Genomic DNA, 18,073 nt, shown 5'->3' with positions numbered 1-18,073 from the left:
TGACAGCAGTCTCCTCCATGTCTGGGTCCTTGTATTCCTGCCTACCTTGTTTAACCATTATTTTTAGACGTGAGGCCTGAAGTTCTCGGACACATCTGATGTGTTTTGTCATCAACCACTTATTAAGTGAACGATGCTGTTTTTGCCCAGCCCAGACGCCTGTATCTCTAACACAGGGACTGATGGTGCGCTGACAGAGCTTGAGCTGAGGTTGCACGGGTCTGTTGTTCCTCAGAGATAGGAAACATGTCCCCATCACAGGTCCACATTAGTATTCCAAACACATGTCGGTTTAATATTTCAAACACAGAACAAAATGGCCAAGGAGATACACGGAGAAGCTAAATATGAACAGCCATTCTCAGCAGAAACCGAAAAGTGCGGCATGAGTGTGTCCAGGAAAAATTCTCCCTGATGCTGAGACGGACCCCTTGATTTCTGGACCTGGAGGAATTTATTTACTCTCAGCCTATCCTGGGAACACAGCAGGTGTTTATTCCCAACGAGATTCCCAGAAAGGTTAAGATCTCTGCCGTCCGGGTTAGATGTTGATGGAGTCACTGACTTCAAACAGGTGCCTGGCTGTGACGGGTTGTGCAGAGCATTCAAACGCATTTAATTTAAATTCAACAGACCTTTCACGACTTGGGGCTTGGCTCGGGACTAATGTGACAGCAGTGACAATGGGACCTCTGCTTCCCAAGAGCTCGGAGACCAACAAGATAAGTGCCTTCACAGCATGACAGTTGCCCTGCAGGCCGTGGGTCACAGCTGGCACAGGCCGGGCAGTTATAATCCACCATGCAGCAGTCGTGCAGATCCCACAGCAAAGCGTCACTCAGGCGTGGCGGCGCCCTCTGCTCCCGTTCTCCCGAGCTCTCCGGCGTCATCCCACCGCAGAAGGGAGACGGTATCGCCGGACAGTGCAGACTGCTTCTTGCCTGACCTCTCACTGCAGCCCCGGAGGCGAGGAGGGCTCCCCCAGAGAAACACTCCATTTTTGCCACAACGTGACAGTTATCTCCTGTCATTGATGCTGATAAAAGCTTTGCTCCATAAAACAGTTATGTCAGTAGGGAAACAAGTAGGCTAAGACTAGAACAACTCAGTCCAATAGAACGTTCTGCAATGGCAAAAATATTCTGTGTGTGTTCTGTTCAACGTGGCAGCCGCTAGCCACGTGTGACTACCGAATGCTTGAGATGTGGACAGTGTGGGTGAGGCGCTGGATTTTTAATTTTAATTAGTATTTAAATGTAGTTAACCTTTATTAGAGACATGCAAATCAAAGCTATCATGCCTGTCAGAGTGGCCACCATTAAAAAGTAGCAAGCACTGGAGAGGGTATTGAGCACGGAAACCCTCTTATGCTGTTTCTTGGAATGTTAATTGGTGCAGCCCCTATGGAAAATAGTCTGGAAGTTCCTTAAAAATCTAAAAATAGAACTACCATATGACCCAGCAATCCTACTGCTGGGCATATAAATGGAAAAGATGAAAACTCTAATTTAAGAAGACGCATGTACCACAGTGTTCACTGAGTTTCACGATAGCAAAGCTTGGGAAGCAACATGGACAAAGAGGATGTGGTGCACATATACAACGGATGCCACTCAGCCACAGGGAAGAACGAAACAGTGGCATCTGCAGCAGCACGTGGGCTTAGAGATTATCAACCAAGCGAAGTAAGTCAGAGAAAGACCAATACCGTATGAGATCACTGATATGTGGACTCTCAGATATGACACCAACAGTCTTACTAACGAAACAGAAGTAGACTCACAGACACAGAAAACAAGCTGGGGGGTACCAAAGGGGAAGGGGGTGAGGGAGGGACAGGTCGGGAGTTTGGAATTAGCAGATACAAACTACTGTTTACGAAATAGATAAGAGACACGATCCTACTCTAGAGCAAAGGGAACTGTATTCAAATCCTGTGATAAACCAAAACGGAAGGATTTCTCTGGTAGTTCAGGAGCTAAGAATCCGCCTGCCAATGCAGGGAACGTGGGTTCAATCCCAGGCCCGGGAAGATTCCATGTGCTCCAGGGCAGCTAGGCCCGTGTGCTGCAACTCCTGAGCCTGTGCTCTGGAGCCAGGGAACTGCAGCTACTGAGCCCACGTGCAGCAACTCCCAAAGCCCGTGGACCTAGAGCCCATGCCCCACAGCAAGAGAAGCCTCTGCAGTGAGAAGCCCGAGCTCCACAAGCAGAGAGGAGCCCCCCTCGCTGCAACTAGAGAAAGTCTGCATGCAGCAACGAAGACCCAGTGCAACCAAAAATAAAATATACTAAAGCCATAATGGGAAAAATATGAAAAAGAATATATATATATATATGCAAAACTGAATTGTGTTGCTGTATATCAGAAACTAATAACATTGTAAATCAACTAAACTTCAGTACAAAATTTAATTGGTTAAGAAGGAGACAGTAGCAACATCACTACCCTGCTGTCTTCCCGGTGGACTATGCACAACTCAAAGGGGGAGTCGCCCTTAAAATCCATCTTTCGATGTTCACTGCTTAGCCCAGGGCACATTCTAGCCTTGCCAACAAGGATTCCTCCACTGAAGGTGTTAAGTAGGAAAATACCGAGGAGTGATTCAAGCTCTTTCCTTCCTCCTGCTAAAGGGAGTTACTGGTTGGCAGCCTTGTCAGTAGGCAGGGTAAAACTGAGAAGATCAAAGACCTGCTTGATTGATGTGCTTTGGGAAGAGCAAATATTTATCCTGGAAGATAAAAGAAGAGATGTGAAAGGTGAGCAAAGATAGATGCAAAAGACAAGAGAGAGCGAGGGCAGGGTTTGAGAGTCTGGGAGAGTCTGAAGAGCATGGGGAGAAGAGTTTGGAGGGAGAGGAGGCATTGGCGGGGGCGGTGGGGGATGTCTAAATGGGAAGAGAAATTTTCGAGATGTTTCCTCTGCAGCACGAATAGTTCCAGCTTTGGCACTTTCTAAAGGACTCGATAGAATTTGACAGTGCTTCTCAATTATATTGAAAAATTGGGTTTCTATTCAAGAGTGAATCATCCCAGCTAAATCTGGGCTACAAAAGGGAAAACAGAACAGGAATAGGAATGAAAAACGTTAAAAGAGCAAAAGGAAGAGTGTCCTGTAAGCGCCATAGGCTGAGGGCAGAGATGGTGACCCCAAGCCGGTGAGAGGGTGCAAATTTGCCTCTCCTATTTATTTCCTAGGAAGGAGCAGTCCCAGGGCTCGGACCATCTCCTCTGTGATCAGAGAGAACGGTTCTCCAGGATCTGAAAGCAGATAAACCTGAACAGAATGTTTTGGGAAGAGGGGGCATGTTTTTAGCTGTATTACACATCCCGGGTTCTGGCTGCAGAAACACTGAGTCACAGCTTATTACAAGGTCCCCAGTCGGAACAATTTTAGTCAGTTTAGCTGGAGGATAAAGAGAATCCAATTACGAAATCATTGAGACCAGTCATAGGAACAGTGGATTTAATAGCTCCCCATTAGCTGATTGACCTAGGGATAGCATAGATAAATGAAAAGCAATTCTTTCTGATCTTAGGGATTTTTTTTTTAAGTCTGTTACTTGATGGATAGTCTGTTTTAAGAAGGAGATGTGTCTGCATCGGGAGGGTGGGGAGAGGGCTTTGCAGTTTGCAAGCTTCATCAGAGCTTACTGTAGAATTTAGACTGAGCCACTGGGGTTGTCCCACTACGTATCTATTTGCATGAAGAGCAGATAAGCCTGGGAAAGAAGAGAAACACTCATGCTAAGGGAAATGTGAGTTGGAGAAGAGGAGCCTAGATGAAGAAGCCTATGGTAATGCAAGCAGGAAGCTTGACTCTGAATGTGGGCTTTGGTACAACTTAGCCCTTCAACTTCAAGGGCCCGTGACGAGTGGGTATAAAGTGAGTGAAGAAAACCCTGGCTCAAATCCCAGCTCTTGTCTCAAGAGTTTCGTCATCTTTAGCAAGTTCTTTATTTCTCTGATCCTTTCCCTTCATCAGAAAATGTTGGGTATCATGCTAAGTGCACGTGTGCATGCGAAGTCGCTTGGGTTGTGTCAGACTCTGTGACCCCATGGACTGCAGCCACCAGGCTCCTCCGTCCATGGGATTCTCCAGGCAAGAATACTGGAGTGGGTTGCCATGCCCTCCTCCAGGGGATCTTCCTGACCTGGGGATTGAACCGACATCTCTTGCATCTCCTGCATTGGCAGGTGGGTTCTTTACCACTAGCACCACCTGGGAAATTTCTATAAAACCCTTAACGTGGTGCTGTGAGAAATCACTCAGTAAGGGTCATTGTGATAATAACGATGATAAATAATGAATGACAAGAGTGTCATTATTATTAGCTCCAAACAGCAGAAACATTGATAAGGAGGCTGGCACATGCTGCTTTAGAACCTGTATTGGGTAGAAAGGGGGCCACATTCTCAGCAGAAGGCCAGGCTCCACCTCAGCAGAAAGCCAGGCTCCACCCGGGATGGAGAAGAAACGGGAAGCACACTGGGTGGCTTCAGTGTCCTGGGAGGAGCACAGCAGAGCAACAGGAGACGGTTACAATCGAGGGGAACCAGAACTGTGTTCTGAGAGTCCAGGCCACAGCAGCTAAGATACCCTGCCAACTATGTGGGAGGCATTGAAGGTGGGGGTCCTGATACCTACTAAGGAAGGTCAGAACAGAGTCAAGGACATACTACTTGTTCTAAAAGGTTATTTCCCCCCAATAGTTTGAAATATTTATTCATTTATTTTCCAGTTGTACTGAGCTGTATTTGACACACTGTATTAATTTAAGGTGTACAGCATAATGATTTGATGTGTGCGTATCTTACACAAGGATTGTCACGTCACTGTTTACTTTAGGGAAACGCCAGCCAGGCTGGTGGAACCTCAGGTCCCCAGGTGTGCGAGCATGGCAGGAACACTTGAGTTACTGCTCTTGGAGTAAACCTCGCCAGAAGCAGCACACTGGGCTCTTGGAGAGAGTGCTGGCTGCAGCCCCCAGTGGAGCTGGCTGACAGTGAGGAAGAAACCACAGAGCGTCTTGAGAAGTTAGAGACCCACATCTCCCCGCCTCGGCGGAGTGGTTATGAGAGGGCTCAAGAAGCGACCTTCTGGCTTCAAGAGAACAAACTGTGTCAGGGAGAAGCAAAACTCCCCCAAACACAGCTCCTTTGGCATTCTTTCAAATCCCTGTTCAAAGACCTGCATGCTGGAGGGAGGTAGACTCAGAGAAAGCTAAGATGACGGAGGAGAGCACAAAGGAACACGGGCTCGGACGGGCCACTGTTTGTATTAGGAAAGTCACATTTACAAGTGGCACAGCCACTGCTGCCGAAATGTACACCCAACCCTCTGGGTAACACATTCATTCACTCCCCCAAACACTGATTGTGTGCCTACTGCTACAGAAGCGCCAGGCATGGTATTCACCAGTTATCAGAGAATAGAGAACGCTTCTGGAAGGTCCAAGACAACCAGAGATTCAAAAGGTGATGGGCCTCAAAGTTGAAAACAGTATATATGTTATTTAATATGATTCAATGACTCGGTGCTGAGGGACGTCAAGTCCCAAGAGAAGGCATGGAGCTGCCTTCCCCAGTGCCCCCTCTGATCCTTCACTTTTTTCTGGACAAAGAAGCATCTCCCATCCACCATGATGGCTACCATTTTGATCAGTCCAGTGTGTTTTTTACCTACCTGCGTCATCTGATAACTGCCCTCCATTCCATTTACAGCATCTACCCCACATTCACCACACACACACACACACACACACGCGCGCGCGCGCGCGCGCGTGCGTGCACATGCTTCATGAGTTCCTGGCTGGGCTGTTGATCTCAGTGCTCCCTTCTTTTAGGTCAGAACAGGAGGGCGTGAGACACCAATGTGGCCAATCATTACGCCTTACTCCCTCGGGCCAGACAGAGAGAGACCCAAGGGCTGGTTTGTGATTTATGAGGGGTCAATTGGATCCCTTCCCTGACGTATGAAAACTGGGAGAAGAAAGTTCTGTTTGCATCGGGGCTTGCTAAACTCTCAGGAGGCAGCTGGGGTGAAAGGTCTCCATCTTTCCAGGTCTCGGGAAGGCAGCTGATCGTACCCACGAGGAGAGAGAAGACAAGAGAGGGAAGGGGAAGGGAAGGGGAGCGCCTAGGAGTCCAGGGACTAGTTCACCAAGGTGAACTTCCTTCAGCATGGCTGAAAGGAAGGACAGAGAGGTGGGAGCAGAAGTGGGCTGGTCTTCCTCCTGAAGGTCCCTGAGCTTGGCCCAGCCCCTGCAGCACAGTCGGAGCACCGTCCCACTCACACTCTTGTTCCCTCGGGAACACATCTGGATGTTCGTGTTTATGTCATGCCATAGTGGCACAGCCTGTCCAGGCTACTGTGTTTTGTTGTTTTTTTTTTTTTTTTAATCTGATGGCGTTTGGTCTCAGATGCGGTGGGATCTCCTAGTTATGGCACGTCATCTCAAGTTACCTTGCGATCTAGTTCCCTGACCAGTGATCAAACCCAGGCTGCCTGCGTTGGAAGCTCAGAGTCTTGGCCACCTAGACCTTCAGGGAAGTCCCTCAGCTACTTTTGATTTTAGGGTCTTATACCCTTTAGGGGAGACACGTAGAGTCTGAATAGGGACTCCATTCAGAAAACTTTATGACTTAAGGAGGGACTTTCTAATGTCCTATTTTTTTTTTCATCTCCTTACCACCATTAATATATATTAAACATATACTATACGACAAGGACTCCATTCATTCAACAGATATGAAATGTGCCAACATCATTGCCAAATACTTTAGACACGATCTAAAATTACCCCATAAGGACTATAATTATACCCATATTACAGCTTAGCAAACTGAGGTTTCAAAAGAGGAAGTCATTTTCCCAAGGTGACAGAGGTTGCTAAAAACGATCCACTTCAAGGACTTGACCACATCTGTTTCACCCCAAACATTAACCCTTTTATAACCCCAATGCATCCTGCCTCCTAGCCAGTTTGGATGTCTAGTCAGTGCCAGCCCCCAAAATGAATCATTATCAGTCTTTTCGCAGAAGAGAACTATCCTACAAGGGACTCTGGAGGAGGGGAGCAGTCAGCATTAAGAGGACTCGGTGCTTTAATTTGCAGAGGAAGCAGTGGCTCACATGTTTCTCCCCCTGGACACTGCTGGGGAAGGGGCTAAGGCTTAGGGGCCAAGGAGCTGGAGAACAGAATTCCCCTGCAGGCTCTCATCTAGAAAAACATCACGTTCAAAGATGAAACAGCTCCTTTCACTGGAGCATCTATTTTGTCTCTTGGGCCTTCAAACATTAAACATTAAATTTACTCATTTTAATACCGTGGCTGCAACTGATGTTCTGTGTGAGATCACATACAGAGGAATCAGACTAATTTGAGATTACATGCCTGCTGCCCTTTCCTAGGAAGAGCCTCTTCTTGTTTCTAATTAAACTTTTTCTTCTATGACAAATGCCAAGATGCCAAGAAAGACCTGTATGAAGAATAAGAAGTGGCAGGAACTTGGGGTCACGAGGGCATTCTTCCCCATGCCTGGGTGAGCTTTGCTGTTGGCATGAATGTCAGTGATCTGCCCAAATGTCATGGGATTTTGGTTCTGCTAGATGGGTGTAAATCAGACTCCAGAGGTTGAGCCATTTTGCACGCCCAGCTATCAGAGAAATCTGTGCTGTCACCCATGGATGGGTGTGCAGAGAGTTGGTGTCAGGGTAGCATACATTCATCCTAGTCCATTCTCAACCCTGGGCATAAGACTCAAAAGCCAGCACCCTACTCCAGCTGTGCACGTTGTTGGATGGGAGGTGATCAGGACAGGGCACCGGAGGATGGGGGTCGAGTCCAGTAATAAAGGAAGGGAAATAACTGACTCACTATGTCTGAGGAGCAGTGAGGACGGTCAGAGACCCTCAGCCGGTCTTCACGGTAACACCAAAGAGAGGGTGTTATTCGTACCAAGGGGAGGCTATGGGCAAGGTGTCTCTTGGGCATCACCATCACCCAGCCACCATGAGGCAGGATTAGAGTCTGAACTCAGATCTGTTGTAGGTCCTTACTCTTCCCATTTCATCTCTGAGTCCCTTTTTCGTTACCTAGAAATTAAGGATGACAGCCTCATGGGTGAGGGTCGGATGGGAAATGACAAGGATGATAGGCTTTGTTGCTGCAAAGACGCTGCCGGTGCAGGGGAGGGTGAACTTGAGTCCTCACTCCCGTTGCCCACCGTGAGCCCCCTGCCTTTGGCTTCCATCTAATGAAGATCAGGCTGCTGTTTATGGGAACCTGCTCTATGTCAGACGTCTGATGAGATGTTCTGTGCCTCCTCTACCTATGAAGTAGAAGAAACTCTGATCCTGGGCTTCCTTTCTCCCTCAAAGTGCTGGGGAGACGGGAAGTCCATTCCGTTATTGGATCAGAGCAGATACTGTCACCATCACCAGCCCTCCTTGGGGAGGACACAGTTAACGGAAAAATGCAAATTCAGATGGACAAGAAAGACCCCTGATGCAGCGCCTCCACCTTCTCATCCCCAAACGGGGCTCAGTGTGACTCTGGAGAGTCACCCTTTCCCATCAAATCCTGATGACCCCGTCCAACACAGAGCACTTTATTCCAGTCTCTGTGCCAGAGTGGCTCCCAGCTCAGGTACTGGGACCCTCCAAACAATTTCTCAGTTCTACAAACACCTGCATTGCTTAACCTCATACAGTCCATTTATTTATTTCAATAAACACAGAGAAGAGCATTGTTGTTGTTCAGTCGCTCAGTCGTGTCTGATTCTTTATGACCCCATTTACTACAGCACGCCAGGATTCCCTGTCCTCCACTATCTCCCAGAGCTTGCTCAAACTCATTCCATTCAGTGGGTGATGCCATCCAACTGTCTCATCCTCTGTCACCATCCCCCCTCTCCTGCCTTCAATCTTTCCCAGCACCAGGGTCTTTTGCAGTGAGTTGGCTCTTTGCAACTTGACCTCATACACCCCACTTATTTATTCGAACAGACACAGGGAAGAGCATATTGGCCATGTTTCACTGGCTTAACCTTTCATGCTGTCTTGTTTGGGATACCCTGAGCTCAAGTTGCTGGTGTAGCCATAGACCAGTGGAGGAAATGCGGCAGAGGAAGGAACTTAAATGTCTTGAGTGGTGATCATGTTTAATCAGCATGGGTATTCTGGGTCAACCGTAGTAATGTGATTCTAAGTGGATCCCAAAAGCATTCCAGACCCCAGAAATGGTGAGGAAGTGGATGTGGCCCAGAACCACAATGGCTGCTTTGGGAGGCAAGATGACAGCATGCAACTTAAAATATATATTTATTTTTAACTATTTTTGGCCCACTGGGTCTTTGTGGCTGCGCACGGGCTTTCTCTTGTCGTGGCTCCCAGCTGTTCACTGCAGCGGCTTCTCTGGTTGCAGAGCACAGGCTCTAGAATACAGGTTGCCTACTGCGGTGCATAGGCTTAGTTGCTCCGCCGTATGTAGGATCTTCCCGGAGCAGAGATTGCACTGGTGTTCCCTGCAGTGCAACATGGAGTCTCAACCGCTGGACCACCAGGGAAGCCCCATCATGCAGTTCTGAGGGTGACCAGCTATGCTTCAAGTCAGTCCAGTGCATCCCATGGCTCTTTCTCTGTATTTCCAATTCCAGTCTCTGTGTCTGTCTGCCTCTCTGAGTCCCTGGGTCTTTCACTGCCTCTGTCTGTTCTCTCTTTCTACTCTGTGTTTGTCACTGTGTCCCTCAGATCATAGAGTCCAGAACAAGGCAGACTTAGATTTTTATGTTGCTTGTCCACCTAAAAAGTTGCAATCTTAACATATCTCTGAATGCCAGTTCCCCCATCTTTAAAATGGAGACTGTAACACTGATGTTGTTGATGCTTTTGAGTGGCCATAAGGATAAAATGAAGCAAAGTATATAGCAGGCAACTCAGTGGCTGCCTCATCACCAGCAGCCAATGGCTGGGCTCCCAGCCCATCTGCAGTGCACCTGACCTTCATGATGTATCAGGATCCCACCAATCTCCTAGCTTTCCTCTAGCGTGGCCCGCCCTCGGCCCATTTTCAGATCAGCCAATGGAGCCATGACTGGCTGCAACTATTTTTCATCCGATTGGTCTCATTCCAGCAGCTTCACGTGGCCTCTTGCTGTAAATCAGTCTGGGAAAATAAACGTCCCCAGTCCATTAGAGCCTTTCCACCACAAGCCAAACAGACAGGCTTGTTAATGGCCACTTAAGTAAGTTCCTGCAGCACAGTCTGGAGACCCTCAGCCTCAAATCCTCCCAGCTCCTGTCCAAGAGAAGCGCCATTGTGGCAAGACCCCTGGCAGCAAAGGTGTAGACAGGACCCTGAGCAATTGACGGGACTGGGGGAGGAGAAACCACAAACCCCGGTTTGTCTAGAACAGTCCCAGTTTGTCCCTGCTGTCCCAGAGCAGTTATCAACAGTGTCCCTTTCATTCTCCAGAGTGCTGGTATGATAGCCTATAAAGGGGAACCTGTGGAAACCAAGAAAGCAGTTTGAACAACACCATCTAGCATTTGTTGGCCTCTTGCTCTGTGTCAGGCATCACCACAAAGGTCCTGATGCGCCGTGTCGCATTGAAACCCCCTTACAACACTCTACACTTGTTGTTCAGTTGTTAAGTCGCGTCTGACTCTTCGCAACCCCGTGGACTGCGGGACGCCAGGCTCCCTTGTCCTTCACTATCTCCCAAGTTAGTTCAAATTCATGTTCATCGACTCAGTGATGCTATCTAACTGTCTCATCCTTTGCCACCCTCCTCTCCTTTTGCCTTCAGTCTTTCCCAGGGTCAGGGTTTTTGCCAATGAGTCGGCTCTTCACATCAGGTGGCCGAAGTACTGGAGCTTCAGTACCAGTCCTTCCAATGAAGTTCTTCAGGGTCGATCTTGAGGAATGACTGGCTTGGCTCTGAAGGGCGGTGCTATTATTCTTTCCATTCTATAGACCGGGAAGCCCATGGTTAGAGCAGTAAGCGACGGGGTCAAGGTCAGCCAGTATAGAGACACTGTTCACGCCTCACCCAGATCTCTGTCACCAGGCAACGCACCCGTCCCCCAGCTGGCTGTCGGAGCTCAGAGAAGCCCTGTTCCTCCTTCCATGAGTTACAGAGGCTCCACACCCCCACTCAGGAATCAGCCCAGAGCCCATCACCGACCGATGACAGGGCGGGGAGCCCAGAAGGCTCCCCCCACTGCTACAAGGTCAGATTGACTCTGTGGTGCAACTTGTGCTCTAGAACTCCTGGAGGGATCCAGATGAGACCAACCTTTGCTTCACTCCTTCCCCTGTCCTATCCTGCTCCCCTTCTCCTGAAAGGACACCTCCTCCCCCAACCATCAACCTCTTCAAACAGCATTCCTGTCTCAGGCTGTGCCTCCAGGGGACCAGTCCTAGGACAGCCGGGTAGCAGGGGGTGAGCTACGCTCATGTCTAGGAAGGTCTCACTCTTCATCTCTAAGTAGATGTGATGCAACATTGCCTGTATTATGACATACATGATTAAAATGATGGCCTCCAAGTCATCAGGTTGCCAGCGGGTCTATCATACAGGCATCAGTGTGACAACAATCACAACTACTGTTTGCTGTTGTTGTTCAGTGGCTGAGTCGTGTCAGACTCTTTGCAACCCCACGGACTGCAGCACGCCAGGCTTCCCTGTCCTTCACTATCTCCCGGAGTACGCTCAAACTCATGTCCATTGAGTCAGTGACGATATCTAACCATCTCATCCTCTGTCGCCCCCTTTCTCCCCTTGCCCTCAATACTTCCCAGCATCAGGATCTTTACCGATGAGTTGGCTCAATGCATCAAGTGGCCAAAGGATTGGAGCTTCAGCTTTAGCATCAGTCCTTCCAATGAATATTCAGGGTTGATTTCCTTTAGGATTGACTGGTTTGATCTCCTCAGTGTCAAGGGACTCTCATGAGTCTTCTCCAACACCACAGTTCTTGCTGCTAACCTTGAGCCCATCTCTTTCTTGCATCTGAACCTCTGAACACTATAGTGTTCATCTTATTAACTCCATTTTGCAGTCGAGGCAGGAAAAGCTTAGAGAAGTTAAGAGAGATGCTCACCATGGTTACACAGATCTATCTTTCTCCAAAGGCCACACGCTTTTTCCACCTGGCCAGTTAAATCACTTGCTGTGCAAATTGTTCACTGAATGGCTGATGAAATGGGTTCCCTATAAACAATGAGGTTCTGGTAATAATTCAGATAGAAGACTGGGCTACCCTTCCCACCCTGTACAGCCCACAGTGCTTCTTTCTGAGCCATGTTTAACCATCAAGCCTTCACTTTAGGGAGAAAGCTGGATTACTCTTGGGACAGCCAGAGAACGTTTCCTTAAGCCAGACATAAACAGATTAAAAGGGTTTCCCAGGTGGCACATAAAGAACCTGCCTGCCAATGCAGGAGACATAAGAGATGCGGGTTCCATCCCTGGGTCAGGAAGGTCCCCTGGAGGAGGGCGTGGCAACCCACTCCAGTACTCTTGCCTGGAGAATCCCATGGACAGAGAAGCCTGGCGGGCTACAGTGCATGGGGTTGCAGAGAGTCAGACACGACTGAAGTGACTGAGCACCCGTGCAAACAGATCAAAGCCACATTCGCTGAAGAAAGGGGAGAAAACAAGGTCATGTGTCAAAAGTCCAGAGAAGTAAACTACACCTCTTCTGGCTTTTCAACAGAGGGAGACAAAATAAGAGGAAAAGAGCAGAGCTTTAAGGAGAAATAAACTAGGATTCAAATCCTAGCTTCATTACCTGTGTGGTGTTTTTAGCAAATTGCTCAACATCTCCAAGTCTCAGTTTGATTTACCATAATACCTACTGTGTTAGACCATAGATGAGAGTGGGGAAATGAGATGAAATATGTATGTCCCCCTGCCTTCTCTCTTCCATTTCCACAAAATTCATATGGTAATCAACTTGGACCCTCATTTCAGGTCTGAATGATACTAGTTCAGATGGACTATGCCTTATTTTCCAGCAAAAAGCAGATCCTATTTGATGATAAAAGGTTTCCATTAAAAATAGAGAACCGAGAGAGAACGGATAAGAGGGGAACCTTCATCCAAGAGGCCATCAGCTGATTCATAAAGCTACAGAATGAGTCAGCCTGGCTCCCAAGGCTAATCTTACAATCAATGGGCATCTCCGGCCAGCCAATCCTAGCCCAGTGGAGAAAGAAGGGCCCAGCGGGCAATCCTCACAAACCTATTCCAATCCCTCCCTGCAAAACTGATTAACTCTGCTTCCAGCTTGGGTGAAATGAAAATCAACCTGGGCCCTTTGCAGTACTGTTTTTCCTCCCTCGTCCAGCATCATCTCCCACCCCTCCTGGCTTGTTGGCTTTCTAAACAACTGGGGCAGGGGGATCTGCGGTGATTCTACTCAGCGTGTGTGTGTCTCTCTCTCTGTGTCTGTGTATGTGCGTGTGTCTGTGTGTGTGTGCGGCTCCAAAACAGCAGGCTTCTGTGTCTGGCTTTGAAAATCAATCTCCCAGCCTTCATCCTGACATTTATTATTTCCAAACCCTTCAGGTCCTCTTGGCATTTATGCAGGAAGCAAAAGGCTGGAGAACCCAGGTCTATTTGTCCTGCAGATGATGATCTTTTAACAAAAAAGTAGCTTCAACATTTTTACTCTCTGTATATACACTCTGATAAAGAGTCCTAGAACCCAGTCCTCAATTTGAATAAGGGTCATAAATCACACACACACACACACACACACACACACACACGTAATATTTTTGATTGGTGGTTGAGGAAGGAGAATTAATCAATACACAGGTTTAATTTTACTAGGTAGATATACTTCCACCAGACATGACTCAACAATCTCCCTCCAGGCACCTTTCCCCCATCCTTCCATCCAACAATAACTGAGTCATTCAGCAAGATACACTGGGTGCCAAGCTTTGTGCTGGGCATTGGGAATTTATCAGTGAGCATGTATCAGAGGCACGCTCTGCCTTCTGGATCAGCCAGCTTGGTTCAGCAAGAGTTAACAAGATAGAACTGTATAGGGTCCCCTAGTTGGCCAAAGCCGCCTCTGCCACCCTGAATTCCCCTGGGAGAGGCCCCTGTGTTTAGAGTCAAATGCGCCCAGCCCCCTGTGTGAGAAGTGAGCCAGAGACCAGTGCCTGCCTCTCTCCAGCCACCTTCCAGTCTGAAGAATGAAACCCGCACCTGCCCTCAAAGTGGCAAAGCAGAGGGGAAGCTCCTCTGCACTCTTCCTGCCTCTAGACTGCTCCCAGATGCTGAGTTTGGGGGGCTAACCAGTGAGCTGGCTGCTGCTTTTAGGGAGCTGGGTCTGTTGGGGGCTTTAAAGAACGGTGATGGGAAGGGATGGGCCCATCTCAGGGTGCTAACAGCAAGTCCCCCAGGAAAGCTTTCCACGCTGCAGCATACGACTCCCAGCGCTGGTCCAGTGAGCCCTCCGGGGCGAGCCCTCTCCCTGGAACTCCAGGGAAATGACTATACAGTGATAGCACAAGCGATGTTTAAACACTCCAGGAGGAATCCCAGCCCGGTGAGGGTCTGACGTTCCCCGGGGCGGGGTGGGGACAGGAAGGGTACTAAGGAGATGGAAGCAGGAGTTAGAAGATTCAGCTGTTTTGTTTGTTTGTGCTTTTCCTCTTCAGAGAAACACAGAGGACGCTGGGGGGCAAGAGGGGGATTAAGTAGCAGTGCCGGCCTTCCCTCTCACCAGGCTTAAATGCTGGGTACCTAAAATGCTTCCTTCCCAGTTCCTTTCCCAGTATGAGACCACAAGGAGGGAGTGTACAGCGGTGAGGAAGAAGGACGCATTTCCCCAGCCAGGCTTTCCGACCCCAGCCCCAAAGGGAAAACTGCCTAGAGGTTGAAAAAGATGCCATATCAAATCCTGGCCATGCTGCTTAGTGGCAGCCGGCTGATCTTGGGCAAACCACTCTCTGAGCCCCGGCTGCCGCACCTGTGACAAGGGGACAACGATGATGCCTAACTCTCTGGGTCCCGGGAACTATTAAATAAGATCGCACACATAAAACTCTTTTAAGAACCGATGGCAGGTACGCAGTGAGCCGACGGTTACGATTTTCTAACCATGTTACCATCAAACCTTCCTCTCCTGGCCCCTGAGCTGTCCTACTCCACGGAGAGCTCCCGTGGCGCGATCATCCAGACCCTGAGCGCTGGGCGCCACCGGCCACCCTTCCCCTCCCCGGAGCTCACCATCTCCTCCGGTCACCCCCAGATCTGGCTTGGGGAGAGCGAGGGCTTGCCTGCCAGCCTCCTTCCCAGCATCGGCGGGCCAAGGGGCGGCGGGGGAGGCTCGGAGAGCCGGTGAGGGCGCGCGGGGGGCCGCCCAGGGAGGCTCTTCCCCTCGGGCAGCGTGCCCGCCGAGGCTCTGCCAGCCGCTCCCCCGGAGCTCTGAGCGCGCAAAGAGAGAGAGAGAAAGAAAGCAAGAAACGCGCGGATACTGGACCAGGCTTTGACGCGGATCTTGAGCTCGCCGTCCTGCGGCTCGGGCATGGCCTTCCTGGTGACCCGCAGCTTGTTGAGCCCCCCGAAGCCGGCCAGCACCACTGCGCGCATCTCCTGGGCGTCCCCGAGGCGGTGAGAGCCGCCGCCGCCGCCGCCCTCGGCCGGCTCCTTGCCTGCCTCCTTTTCGATCATCTGCTCCGTCTCCTCCGCCTTCTCCACGCCTTCCTTGGCCATGGCGCGCGGGGGCGCGGGGCGCACGGGCTGCGGCTGCTGCGGCGCTGGGGGGCTCGGAGACCCTCGCTCGCGGGTTCCTCCTGTTGAATGCGGGATGCTCGGCGGCGCAATGGCTGCAGCCTCTGCTAGCAGCGCCGCGGTCCACGGACTCCGCCGTAATCCTCCGAAGAGCCGCGCACCCTGCCTCACTGCCCTCCTCTCTGTCCTGCCCGAGCAAAGCCTCAGCTCCCGCTTCTCAGCCAGTTTCACACCAAGCTCTTGATCGTAGAACCCAGAGCCCAGATCCGCCAAAAAAAAAAAAAAAACTCGTGAATAAAACACACAGAGAGAGGACGCCTTGTCCTCCGCCGTGGACGCAATACTTCATTATATACGGCGCGGGCCGGGTGCCTTGAAATGGACAGAGATGAATGTCTGGGCCTGGAGGACGCCTCCCCTCCCCAAGGTGGCCTCCTCTCCCACCGACGTGCGGGGGCCGGGGGACTGACGGGAAACGCGCTGTTTCCCAAACCACCGGTCCGGGTTAGAAGGACGGAGAGGTTCGGGAAACTGGAAACTGGAAATCCCACTGGCTGCCCTGAGGAGTCCAGATCCAGGTCTTTGCACTTGGGACCTGCAGCGATGCCCCTTACCGGGATCGCGAGGAGCATCTCACGATGGCTAACTCTCACCACCTGACCCGTTTGGGGCCGTTGAAGAGGCTCCAAAATAGAGTTCAGTACCAGAAAGGGGTTCTGTTCTTGATCTGACTCAACAGAAGATCAGATCACTGTTTACACACACACACACACACACCTGCAACGCAGACGTGTACACACACACAAACACGCCAAGCAATACCTGGCTTCTTGTCTTCTGTTAGCGAGCCCTTTTGAAAAAAGCTCATAGAAGCACTTAGATTTTTTTTTTTTTAAGGAAAAAAATGGGGTATTCCCTTGCAGCAGTTTAAAGAAAGATGCAGTTGAGGAGTGATAGGTGTATATTCTGGTTATGAGCCAAAAAACCTAGGTCTTTGAAGAAGACCTCAGGGAGCAGGGGCCTTGAGCCAGACCTTGAAGGTGAACCAGGTTCCTCAGATAGGTGATCTCAAGCACCTTAAAACACATAGCAAGGTGGCAGGTGAAAGTACTACTGGGAAGACACTGGTTTGTTCTGTGTGAGCTGATCATTGGCTGTGTTTGACAGTTGCTGGAGACTAGGCTTGAAAAGTTGGTTGGAACCAGCTTTTGAGGATTTTTACATATTGTGTTATAAAAGTTAAGACATAATCAGCCCTGACTCAACAGAAGGCAGTGGGCACCACTGGAGTCTTAAAAAAAGGGGGGGGGGTGCATGGCATCACCAGATTGCATTTCAGGATAACAAGTTTGGAGGTAAACAGGTGACGGTTTGGACAATAGAATTACTGGAAGCATGGAGATTCGTTAGGGACTCGAGTGCAGACAAAAATCAATCAATCGACAAATCAGTCAGTAAATAAGAGCCTCAGCTGAGGCAATGGCTGTAGGATGGAAGAGAGGAGATTAGAAGGAGGCTGAAGAGACAAGACTTGGCTAGTGGATCGAACATTTGATTGTAAACCAAATTGCCCAAATCATTAAGTCTGTTGACATTGTGCAGTATAGTGTTCAGGCCGGATTCTATCCTGAAACAAGCATTGGAGTGCCAGTGCTTTATTTGGGAGGTGTTCCCAGGAAGCTTCCATCAGGAAGTCAGGAAGTGATCAGGGAAGCAATTGAAGCCAACACAAGGAGCGTGACCGCAGGAACATGGGGGCCCCAGGCCCAGAGACAGTGTGGGACACGCTCAGCACCATCTCATCCAAGGAGTAAGAACATGGGTGCTTTAAACTAAGCTTTCTGCTGATCCGCTAAGGGCTGTCCTGGAAGTGTTAGCTCCCTGGTGCTTTCATCCTGCCCCTCGTACCTGTGCTGAGATGTTCCAGGCAGGGTGCTCTCCATAGAAAGCCGTTATCTTAGACAGGGAATGGTGAGTTCAGACGGGCTTTGGGACTGGCATTGATAACATCTTCAAGGTGTGGTCTTGATTTGCGGGTATCTACTCATCTAGACTTTATGTATCTTTTGTAATTTAATTCTCAGAATAAACCTTATTAGGTAAGCATCATTGTTCCCACTTTACAGAAGAGAAAAGTGAGTCTTAACATGGTGAATTATCCTGCTCAAAGGAACACAGTGACTGTGGTGGGATACATAACCAGCTCCAAATGGATGCGCTTAGCTTCTCACCATGCATGCTTGTTTGGATGGATAATACTCCACGGCATTTTATGTTCTCTGGCCCTTTGTTGGCCTCCTAATATTTCTGTCCCA

General features: G+C 49.5%; 1 protein-coding gene across 2 annotated transcripts in view; it reads right to left on the bottom strand.

Annotated features, from left to right (window-relative positions):
- Positions 1–15,878, bottom strand: part of VAT1L (vesicle amine transport 1 like) — a 164,953-nt gene extending 149,075 nt beyond the window's left edge. Inside the window, exon 1 of one of the 2 annotated variants that reach the window (XM_059876991.1) lies at positions 15,508–15,878. In XM_059876991.1, coding sequence (XP_059732974.1) covers positions 15,508–15,740 — 233 coding nt within the window. In that variant the 5' untranslated portion in view covers positions 15,741–15,878. The remainder of the gene's footprint in view (positions 1–15,507) is intronic. The other variant, NM_001046624.2, reaches the window with a different exon arrangement.
- Between the last annotated feature and the right edge of the window lie 2,195 nt (positions 15,879–18,073).

The sequence above is a fragment of the Bos taurus genome, chromosome 18, assembly GCF_002263795.3.
Source record: "Bos taurus isolate L1 Dominette 01449 registration number 42190680 breed Hereford chromosome 18, ARS-UCD2.0, whole genome shotgun sequence".
In the NCBI taxonomy this organism is placed as follows: domain Eukaryota; kingdom Metazoa; phylum Chordata; class Mammalia; order Artiodactyla; family Bovidae; genus Bos; species Bos taurus.
This window is presented reverse-complemented; position numbering and strand designations above follow the sequence as displayed.